Source organism: Euprymna scolopes, chromosome 4 (assembly GCF_053919585.1).
Source record: "Euprymna scolopes isolate OS-2025 chromosome 4, ASM5391958v1, whole genome shotgun sequence".
Taxonomy (NCBI): Eukaryota; Metazoa; Mollusca; class Cephalopoda; order Sepiida; family Sepiolidae; genus Euprymna; species Euprymna scolopes.
Window position 1 is genome coordinate 81,750,177 of NC_136485.1, and position 12,574 is coordinate 81,762,750.

General features: G+C 31.4%; 1 protein-coding gene across 2 annotated transcripts in view; it reads right to left on the reverse strand.

Moving 5' to 3' along the window:
• The window catches only part of LOC145268547 (uncharacterized), a 997,234-nt gene that overhangs the window by 314,598 nt on the left and 670,062 nt on the right, over window positions 1-12,574 (reverse strand). For both annotated transcript variants that reach the window (XM_080124031.1, XM_080124030.1), the window contains one exon: window positions 8,928-9,280. In XM_080124031.1, the coding sequence (XP_079980157.1) occupies window positions 8,928-9,241 (314 nt within the window). In that variant the 5' untranslated portion in view covers window positions 9,242-9,280. The remainder of the gene's footprint in view (window positions 1-8,927; window positions 9,281-12,574) is intronic.

Here is a 12,574-nt window from a genome sequence, read left to right on the forward strand (position 1 = left end):
TTAGGCACAAGTTGTATATATATAGAGAGAAAGAGTGAGAATGTCAATCCAGTTCATGGAGAGAGAAAGCGTATAAGGTGTACGTACTGTCTGTTAGCTTTTTGTCCCACATACAGTAGCAGGGGCGTGACGTGCGCGGGCGCGCGCCTCCTGAAAAGGAGGCGGCTGGTTCGTTGAACCTCTTAGCTCGGAAGCCGAATTGAAAAGGGTAGGAAATAGCTTGTCTCTTGCTTTTATAGTTGTTTCCGGTGGTCTTTTGCGCATATGTGGATTTCCTTTGAAAGGGGAAGTGACGTTGCCCATGTGTGCGTACGTGTGCGCGTATGTGAGCACATGTGTGTACGTTAGCGTGTGTGTGTATACACGTGAATGTGAGTGTATATACGCGAACGTGAATATATGTACGTGTGTGGACGTGCGCGCGTATGTGTGTGTGCGCGTATGTATATGACAAGTAATATAGCTTGAGATGTGAACGCGTGTTTTTGTGTGAGTCTAGAAAAGGCTCGCACAATTTTGATGTTTTTTTTTTATTTTGACCGAACATTTTTTATAAAATTTTTAAGGAAGAAAGTTGTGTAGTTTTTTGTGCCTTTGAAAACAAATATAAAAGAAAATGAACGTTATAAGAAAAGCTTTATTTATTTTTTTCAGAAATGTTTTTTTTTTTATGTTACTGCTTAGTGGTTGATATAGATTAGTAGCACTATCTCCACGTTTTTCTGCTTTCTGGATAAGTTACTTCAATTTTTAATTTAATTTTCTCCAAATTTATATACTTAAAAAATGAAAGTGTTTCTTTGGAACTAACTGGATTCGAACATAGCACATTCAGGTGTTCGGTCCATGCCATTAACCACTTAAGCATTGTAACTTTTAGCGACTTGTTTATAGCCACTGCTTGAGCAATGTTTGTACAGTACCTGGGTATATCAATGTATACCTTTACTTAGCTTTTATCGCTTTATAGCTAGTATGAAGACAAATATTTGAGAAATTTTTTTGGTTCATCGGGTATATTTTTCAGGTAGTTAAAAAAAAGTCCAGTTGCTCCTGTAATTATTGGAATGATAGAGATCTTCATAAGATTCTGGTTTGTTTTCGTGTCGTAAATAAAACCTTAGTATTTTGTTATCTTTTCCCTCTTAGCTCTGTTTAACTGAGCATCAACGGGTGATGCAAACTTCTACAAATGTTGCTTCTTTCTCCTTCTTGTCCCATGTCACTATCTCAGGTTTAATAGCTCTGTTTTCAAAGTACGTAGCTCTAGGAATTGCATAGTCGTAGTGGATGGTGTATGACTTATTTCCGGCCGTTCTTTCTGGTATCTACTCTGAGGACTATGTCACCAATGTCGAGGTCATCAAACGGGCGGAAATCACCAGCATCGAGGCCATGCCGCTGAAGTCACATGTCCAGAATGGAGGATCATCGCCGGCCTAAGATAACCCTATATGGCGAACTCTCTACTGGTCGTTGTGACAGAGGGGCACCGAAGAAAAGATTATAAAGACTCTCTGAAGAAGTCCCTCAGTGACTCCCACATTGATCACCTCCAGTGATCTACTCTCACTGCTTCGATTCGGGAAGCCTCAGCAGCCACACCTGAAGCGACTTTTGACTGCAGCCGCTGTGGCCAAACCTGCTTGTCCCGCCTCCGGCTCGTCAACCACAAGCGTGCTTGCAGTCGACGTGGACAACCCCCTTCATAGAATCTTCGTTAGTGAAGTACAGCCAAGAAGAGTGTCTTCTTTATGAATATAGTTCTGAGTGAATACACACAGAAAATATTTGGCACGCTGTTGGTTGGCCATTTTTTCCAGTTATTTTTCTATATATGATTCAAAATATGCAAACAAATAAAAAATAAAATAAATAAATAAAATGACTGTATTCTATTTCTGGTATAGTTACTATCATCATATTTTGCTCTGGCTAGATACATGTGAGCTTTTGCTACTGTTATTTAAGGAGGACAGAAAATCCTGTCATCTCTTTTAAACGTCTATTGCAACAAAATGGAAGCGTGAGATGAATAAGGCCATGAAGAAAAATAAAACAGTCTTCAGATTAAAATTCCAACTTAAAGTCCTATCACATAAAACACAGAGATTTTAAAATTATTTTCAAAATAATAAGGTTACGCAAGACACAGGTCAGTATTTGGAACATATCGGATGAAATTTTGGTTGCATCTGGGAATTGAAAGACGGTTTGTTTTAACAGATGTTTATTTAGTAAAGTCTGTAGGTAAGTTTGTAAAATGAACATATTTGTTTAGTTTTTTTTTTATATAGAAAGGAATGTGTAAACAATAAAACAGATTTTGATAAATGTGTTGAATTGGTTGAGTCAACTTGATTTTGTAAAAGCGAGGACATCTTATACTTTGCTTCTCCCCTCAGCAGAACCCCGGCAGAGGGTTCATCTTACACAAATAAAGAAGTATAAGATTAAGCAATAAAAATTAATTATGTTTGAGAAACTTTTTAGATAAGGATTAATAATGTGTATTATTTGGGTTATTGTTTTCATCTTGGATGTTATCCTCACAACATTTCAGCCGATGTAACCTCCGATCTTCTTTAGGTGCATCTTGTTGAACTCAGCAATCTTTATGTCGAACATAAGAATCTCTACAAAAGTACTCTTCATTGTAGCTTGCTCTCACCCCGCCAGCTATTGATTGGTAGAAGTTTTAAATAATTCGCAATTGTATTCTTAATATTATCCGAACTGAATATCGAACCATTAACCTTAAAGAAAACTCTCATTTAGCGCTGATTATTACTTAGTAGTTATATCTGTAACGCCCGCCCGAGGTCCTTGTAGGCAAGATGTATCTAAAGAAGGTCAGATATTACATTGGCTGAAACGTTGTGCTAACGTTGAAGCCAGGTACGACTAACGATAGAGTACTGTTGCCACATCTGGGCAGGAGCTGCTAGAAGTAGCTTAAGCTTATCCTGCCTTGACAGAGTTCAAAATAGTGGGGGATGGTCTTTTTCTCGTCTCTGCAACCTCTTTCCCACAGAAGAGATATTGCGAGCCTGTCTCTGCTTTATCGTTATTTTCATGGAAAGTGCTTGACTGAGCTTCAATCTATGCCCCCCCCCTCGTCACACTTTCACGAAAAATACTCGTCTAGCCAAAACTACTAGCAATAAGTTCCCCCACTCTTTATCGGTGCCAAAACCTTAATGTAGATTCCATGAACAAAGCTTCTTCCTTAGAATTTCACGCCTGTGGAACTCTCTTCCGTTTGCCTACTTTCCAGATGACTACAATCTGATTGTCTTCAAGTCCAACATAAACAAGTTCTTGATGAACCGTCCCCTTAAGTAATCCAATTTACAAAATTCCCATTACTTATGTTTATTACGCTATAATCACATTGACTAATGTATACTCATTAACCTTTATTTTCGAATGGCCTCCGGGCCTTGATAAGTGGTGATTTTTGTGTAAAAAAAAAAATAAAAATAAATAAAGACATCCGAGGTGAAAACAGTCGTTGGAATAATACAAATAATTCAGATATCAGTTAAACAAAGTAAACTTATTTTTCTTCTGAATCTTCTTGCGTTTTAAAGTGCTGGAGAAAATGAGTTCAGAAATAACAAGACGATCAATTGTCGAAAGCTACAATGTAAGTGCAGATGCACACTCTGTTTTTTTTTTATCTGCACCATCCTGAAGAGTTACAAGTGAATTCCTTCAACAAATATAATGACTGCATGAGAAGTAGACACAAAAAGCAACGTCACGCGTAGCCGTTTAAAGTACATTACGACATTAATAGGTGGGATCCCTTAAAGAAGAAAAACGAGGAGCGACAACATTACCTACGCCATCTGGTGCCACAACGTATAATATAAAACAGTATTCGCAAATCTCTTATAAAGTTAAGACAAAACAACAACGACGAGGATTTTGCTCTGATAAAAAATAAAATCCCAATTGAAATAAAAATAAAGCAAACAAAAGTAAAAAAAAAACAGCCGCTACAAAATAAATAAAAGCAACAATAAATAAACAAACCATGCCCCCACGTTTCCCCTCACAGGCATCCCAAACAGAAACGATACTAATATCATGATATACTATATGTGTATATTTTACATGCAGCATGAAATATTAAGTTAGAACGGAATTTTTGTTTCGTTTTTATCATGTACATAATGAAAAGTTAATATTGTAAACAATTTACTGTAAATTAAATATTGCATATGAATTATTGTAAACGAATTATTATAAACGAAATATTGTAAAAGAAATATTGTAAACGATTTATTGTAAATGAAATATTGTAAACGATTTATTGTAAATGAAATATTATAGACGATTTATTGTAAATGAAATATTGTAAACGAATTATTGTGAATAAAACATCGTAGACGAATTATTGTAAATCAAATACTGTAAACGAATTATTGTAAACGAATTATTGTAAACGAATCATTATCAACGAATTATTATAAGAAATTTATTATAAATAAAATATTGTAAACGAATTATTGTAAACGATTTATTGTAAATTAAATATTGTAAACGAATTATTAAAAATGAAATATTGTAAATGAATTATTGTAAACGATTAAAATATTGTAGACGAATTATTGTAAATTATTTATTGTAAATGAAATATTGGAAACGAATTATTGTAAACGATTTATTGTAAATTAAATATTGTAAACGAATTATTATAAATGAAATACTGTAAATGAATTATTGTAAACGATTAAAATATTGTAGACGAGTTATTGTAAATGATTTATTGTAAATGAAATATTGGAAACGAATTATTGTAAACGATTTATTGTAAATTAAATATTGTAAACGAATTATTATAAACGGAATATTGTAAATGAATTATTGTAAACGATTAAAATATTGTAGACGAATTATTGTAAATGATTTATTGTAAATGAAATATTGGAAACGAATTATTGTAAACGATTTATTGTAAATTAAATATTGTAAACGAATTATTATAAATGAAATACTGTAAATGAATTATTGTAAACGATTAAAATATTGTAGACGAATTATTGTAAATGATTTATTGTAAATGAAATATTGGAAACGAATTATTGTAAACGATATATTGTAAACGATTATTGCAAATTAAATATTATAAACGAACCGTTGTAAGTAATTTATTATAAATAAAATATTCTAAATGAATTATTGTGAACGGAATATTTTAAACGAATTAGTGTAAATGATTAATTGTAAATTAAATATTTTAAACGCATTATTGTAAACGAATTATTGTAAATGAAATATAGTAAACAATATATTTGTAAACAAACTTTTGTAAACAAACTTTTGTAAGCAAACTTTTGGTATATTGCAATCGGTTCATTGTAAATGATATTTTATAAACGGAATATTGTAAATAAATTATTGTAAATGACTTATTGTAAGCGATTCATTGTAAACGAAATGTTGACAACGAATTATTGGAAACGAATTATTGAAATCAATTCATTGTAAACAATTCTTTTATGAAATTATTTTATAAACGAATTATTGTAAACAGGTTATTGTAAACTAGTTATTGTTGACGATTTATTATAAACGATTTATTATAAACGATTTATTGGAAGTCAATTATATTAAGCTGATTTTTTTCAAAAATTATTGTAGCCAAATTTCAAATAGTTGCAGGTAAATTGAGAGTTTAGAACTATACAAACCTTGTTAGAAAGTAAATAACACGATATACTTGATAGGATTTAAACATGTCTGTCTATTTATTTATTAACTAACGTTAAATTACGTTATAGAAAACAACTGATATTTATGATTAAATGTATCTATAAGCATTGATGATGTTATTTAAATTGCACATGGCTAACACAAAACCATTATTCCAAACTGATAGTAGATATTACGTGTTCATTGTGTGTGTATATATATATATATTATATATATATATGATATATATATCATATGTATATATGATATATATATGATATATATATATATATATATATCATTTATATACAGGTGTCTTGCAAAGATCTATGCAACTTTGAATCGTTCTAACTCGTTCAATATACCGATTTGAAATTAAGAATTAAAAGCAAAGAAAATTGACCTGTAATAAACGTAAATGCTGTTTCGGTTAATTTCATGATGTTTATAAAAAGATTTCTAATCCCAACTCGTTTATTCAGTACAATCTTCATATAGTGAAAAATGCGTTTTGTTAAATTTATGGCCAGTATTTTTAAATGTACATTCTGATACTGTTGTTTCCTACAAATCTTGAGTCAAAATCAGTCAATTGAACGAGTTTTAATGATGAAAAGCGACCCATTCCTTTTTGACACACCATGTATAAATATCTACATATAAGTTATATATATATATATATATATATATATATATATATATATATATATATATATATATATATATATATATATACAAAGAGTTTGGATGTAAAACACGATACATCCAATTTTATTAGAGACATTAAACTGCGACAAAAACTTTTATTTTATTGAAAGCAGAAAGAAATTATAGCGACATCATATTATGTAAAATATGATTTTAAAGTGTGGTTGAATATTGAAATGTAACACTTGTTGCAGTGATAAATTAGTAATTTTTCAAATAACGGTTACCCGTGGCCTACGTAAAAGATATTCTTTGCACTAAAGTCACGTAACCTGTTATGTCACGGAATAAAGTCTGAAGGCGCGTCTTAAAGTTATTTCCGTTGTATCGAATTGCAGAGGGAAATTACGAATACCGCCCAGAAGTGTGAATTTTCTTTTCTTAAAGACAAGGAATCATTCTCTATTTGAACACGTGCAAATAAAAGGGAGAATTTCAAGGAAATACAATAAAGTAAGAGATATTTTTAACAGTTTATTTATTTATTATTAAAATTTGAGATTTAAGAAAGCTTAAACGATATGTGCTTTTTTTAAAAAGAAATATTTATTTAATTTAAAGATAAATATCTATTTATTTTTCAAATAAACCTTTAAATGAGTTTTTTTTCATTTTATGGTGAATTATTTTTTTATTTTGACTGTATTAATTTTTAGAGCAACATATGTAAACCATATTTTGGTGCAAAAACAAAAACAAAAACAAAAAAAAAACAAATATCTTGGATGTACACTTGAAAAGCATATTTAAATGAAAGCTATATCGGAAAAATAAAGTTACCATTTTTATAAACAAGTAGTCGCTAGCTTTAAAAAACAAAAATATAGCTCAAGTTCATAAAGATGGCGACTATGGTTTTGAACATTTTTTATTTCGTCGTTTCACGTGTTTGATGTATCTTGCTATATTTTGTTTTTATTATTTCGGTATTTATTCAGAGAAAGTTACCTGCTGAAATAATAGCGTTATCATTTATAAAGCAATTTAAACATAGGGAGGGGAGAGTATTTTGTAACTTATTCTGTACTTTCATCTAACAATTTAATAAACAAAATATACTCTAAAACTTAAATTTAACTAAAAAATACTATCAAATAATATCACTTTCTTTTAAAGACATGCAATTTTGTAACTCATTTCCCTATATAATTTACGTGACTTAAATAGGTATTTGATTTATTTATTTGGTGTAAATAAGCTTTATTAAAATGAAAACGGAGCTTATATCTCGGTTCTGCTTAAGATTTCATTCCCTGTTTTAATCTTCTGACACATACACACACTATATACACAAAACTGCTCATTGCTCTAGAGCTTTGTAGTAGTATAATCACAAGTGCTTCATTCCATCGAAGAAATTCATCAGATTGACAGTTAGCCTGGCGAATTCATTTAGTAGAAAAAAACAAACGTTTGTGTAGCTCAGCTGGCATAAGTATGTATTTTGACATTATTATGTATAAACACACGAATGCTTATTAATATATTTGCAAAATATTATGATTTATTCTTAAAACGAAAACAGTATTTCATGTGAAAAATAATTTAACGTCCATTTTATTAATAAAAAGCATAAACACGCTTTATAAGCTTGTTTTTATATAAAAGTCCTGGTTTTAAGATTGAGGGAAATAATGAATAACTTAAATGCATATTTTTATTATATTTATAAAAAGTAATTTATAAACGTCGAGAGATCAACTTTTATAAAAAGAAACCATTAGAAAGGTGGCCATAAATGTAGTCATGTAGCAAAAATTCTGTATAAATTTTGTCAAAATCTTTTATCATCGACAGTTTGACTGTTGAGCTTGCTTGCTAAGACTTCAGACATGACGCCATTTTTGTATTATTTGTAATATTATATATATATATATATATATATATATATATATATAATATTCCGCGTTTCATCCACGCTAGGATTCTTCAGGCTTATCCTAGCGTGGATGAAACGCGGAATATTCTATGTAGCTTAATCGCCATATATATTTTATAGCTTACTAACTAGCTCTACCTACGTATTGAGCACTGTTGAAGTAAATACTTAAAGTTTACGCATAAATTTATACTTTCGTATATTAATTTATGTGAGTAAATGAAGTAGTTATATATATACATATATATAGTTATATATATACACATATATATATATTTATATATATATGTCTTCATATATATATATGTACATATATATTCATACATATATATATATATCTTTATATATATATATATATAGCTTTATATATATCTCTCTATATATATATTTATATTTTATATATATATCTTTATATATATATCTTTATATATTTATATATATATATCTTTATATATATATATATATATATATATATATATATATATATTCGTTTATCTAACATTATGCAACTAGAGATATAATACCCATGATATAGGTTGTATACATATAGTATGAACATGATATTATAATAATGATATTACTAATACTTATAATGCGAAAAGAAAACAATAACCTGAAAAGCACAACGGTATGTTACCTGAAAATACTTTTTTCGGTACCTGCATAGCATCTTTCTTCATTGAACAAGTCACTATCCGTGTCATGCGACTGTGTCTCAGTGAGACTCTGGCGAGACAGGTTGAGGCTTCGTCGAGAGAAGCTTGACGGACGGCTTAAGTTGCCATTTTGGCGGCTGATGAGGGCAGAGATTCGTGACCCCGTCTCGCTTTTGTTCGGCTCACCGTCTTTTTTCTGAAGCACCGCTTCCAAAAGTTCTCGATCACGATATTGGTGATGGTGACTTGGGATGTCAGAGGCACGGCCAACCACATGGAGGTCCTGCATCTTCATTCGTTGGATGGCCCCCAGCCATCAGGATTTTCAATGAAGCTGAAAAGAGAAGATCGAGTAATGAACGAATATAGAAAATGAAGTTGATTAGCTGATTGGTTTCAGCTTCTTCGGTGTTAAATATGTTTTACATAAATTCATTTTATAAAAGTTTTTTTTTATTTACATATGAATAAAACCATAATGCCCAATAAAATCTTGTGGTCAAGAACATCCATAAAAAGTCTACAGAAAATGAAACAATTATTAATATCTTTAAAGAAGAAAAAATTTCAACAGATAAAAAGGCGAAAAAAAACAACAGAAAAAAAACAAATAATTAATAAATAACTGTTGCCAAATGCATTAAAAACTACTTTTAGACTTACTTGTCAAATTTTGTTTTGTTGTCTGTATGATATTTGGAATAGAAAATTTTATTGTAAACATAGTTTCCTGTCTAGCCACACTGATGAGCTATGATACAGCGAAACAGTACTGTATGTAAATATATATATATATATATATACACGCACGCGCACACACACATATATATGCACACACACACACACACACACACACATACACACACACACACACATATATATATATAAAATGTGTGTGTGTATACATATGTATTTCTCTCTTTTGTTTTATTTTACTTCAGTCGAAGTTCTCAGAAATCAAGGGACCCACTACCTGGGCTAACACTTGAAATCTATATGAGATACATAGATATTCGAATATTCCATTTAAGTTCTTTATCTCTCAAACACTGAGTAAGTAAAGAAATTGAGAACATAATCTTCCTCTCCCCAATTCACCATTTTCATATGTTGTAGTATATTTTTCATTTTGGTCTCTTGGTCTTACTGGATTCCAGGACAAGAATTCATCTAGTCTGGTGGAGTATCCAGCTTCGTGCAAATACTTGAGCTAACATCACTTGGAGAAGATCCACCATTCCTTGTAAGAACTAACGTGAGTTAGCCATAGTGAGGAGATCTTATTTGACCAGCGAATACTCTGTGATTTTAAGTATTTGGTCAGGGTTTACTTCTAGGGAAAAGTATCCTCATGCCAAGTAGTTCTGGCAAACCCTTGTACAGAGAGAGCTTAGACACTCGAGGATAGAGTCTAGTAGGCATTCAAGTTCTCTCTCTATATATATATTGCAATATGATAGATTTGTACTTTTTAAAAGATAAATAAAAACGAGTAAAAATGAAGAAAAGGAGAATAAAAAAGGTTGTTATAAAAGAAATATCTGTTAGTAAACTACTTATTTTCTTATAATTGAATTTAACTGTGAGATTTTTGTAATTCAAATCTGAATATGTTGAACAAAAACAAACAAATATGGTGGATATAATCAATTATGAACTCTTACATGTAAAAAACAAAAACAAAACAAAAAAAAGCAGCTTAAGTAACGTTTCTCTTTATCACACCAACAAGGTCACCTAAAAAGTAATATAAAATTAGATATGTATTTAGTAATTAGATGAATATTTGACGCATCTAGATTATATATTTAAATCAAAGTCGGTAATTAAATATTAAAAAATGTAAACTGTTCCCAAAGAATTTTTTTTTTTCATCAAAAGGACACAAACTCAACAAACATTCACCAAAGTTGGGTTCAATCATTACTTTTACATAAAGATGGTTGCGTGAGAATGGAAAAGTTTTGAGCGATACTTCAGGATCAGAAAGAGAGTCTACAACCTGATAAATCCTGAACTGTCATCTAAGCTTCAGCCTCTGTCCCATCGACGAAATGTAGCCTCCCTCTGCCTGTTCTACAAGTACTTTAACGGTGAATGCTCCAACGAACTGCAAGCACTTGTACCCCCTCGACGTAAGTACCCCGGACAAACCCGATAAGCAGCAAAATCCCACCCCTTTACAGTTGAGATCCCTAGATGTAAGAGAGCCTTCTACTCCAGTAGTTTCTTTCCCAGAACCGCTAGACTTTGGAATTCCCTTCCGGGTTCCTGCTTCCCCAACTGTACTGACATACAGAAGTTCAAGTGTAACGTAAACCGACATCTTGCTGCCCAACTCCCCACATAGTACCCCTGTAGCTTATGTCCATGATAGTAGCCCCCTACATCAAAGTGGCAATGGCCTTGTTTGTGGTGAAAATGTAATAAAAAAAAGTGATCCAAGAACGGAAGTCCTTGAAATCACCTTAATTAAAACTAAACAGCAGTGCTTGAGTAATTGTGTCCAATTGTGAGTACTCGGGTGTATGATTGTCTATCCAATCATCATAAGTGAAAATACAGCATTGCTACAAGCAATAAACAACTGAAAATAAGATAAAATTAACATATTACCCGACCATGACTAGTGGAACAAGAATAATCTGCCCCTTAAAGGTTTCATTTTAATTTAATAACGTATAGGTTCCAATCCAAATTAAAGATTCTGAGGTTCGAAAAGATACACCTGAAAATGGTCAGAGTTTACCCATATCAAAACGTTTGAAAATAAGAACCAAGTTGAGAATTGTAATCCGGATGACCCAAATAATTTGATAAAATGTTTTTGATTACTTATAAGTGTAGATATTTATTTGGTGCCCACCGCACCAAAGTGTGAGACAATGTCGGAAGGCGGAAGCTCATCTAAAGGAGGGGCACTCTTGCTTCAACAAAAATTGCCTGGGCACCCTCGTTGGCATTCATTTGACTGCACTGATTCTTCGCCACCATCTTTGTTGCTAGGAATTACTTAACATTCAAGATCGGAACTACATTGATTCTTTGCCGCCATTTTTTCAACACTTAACATAATCCAACCTACAACATAATCCAACCTACAACATAATCCAACCTAAAACATAATCCAACCTACAACATAATCCAACCTAAAACATAATCCAACCTACAACATAATCCAACCTAAAACATAATCCAAACCTACTTTTGTTTTACAGTTATGTGAACAAGTAAATCATGCCCGATTTTTTGGGTGTTACACTCAACGTTATCCTCGTGAATTAAATTAAGAATTTCATTCGAAATTCCCTGCAGATTCCAGAGTTCGACAGAAAGATTCCCGAGTTCGATAAGATACAACTGAAGAAGATCGGAGGTTACACCGTCCAAAAGTGCGAATAACACTCAAGATGATAGCAATAGTCCGAATAATCCAAATAGTTCAAATTATCAACCCTCATCTAAAAAAATCACAATCGTAAACAATACCACGTTTAAAAAATTGCTACTAAAATCGTTTTGTACCGAATAATCGAAATGCCACAAATTAGACGTCGTCACAAACTTTAAACTCTATATTTTATGCTAATCTTCTTTTTGTATTTATTTTTGTTGGTTCCAACCACTA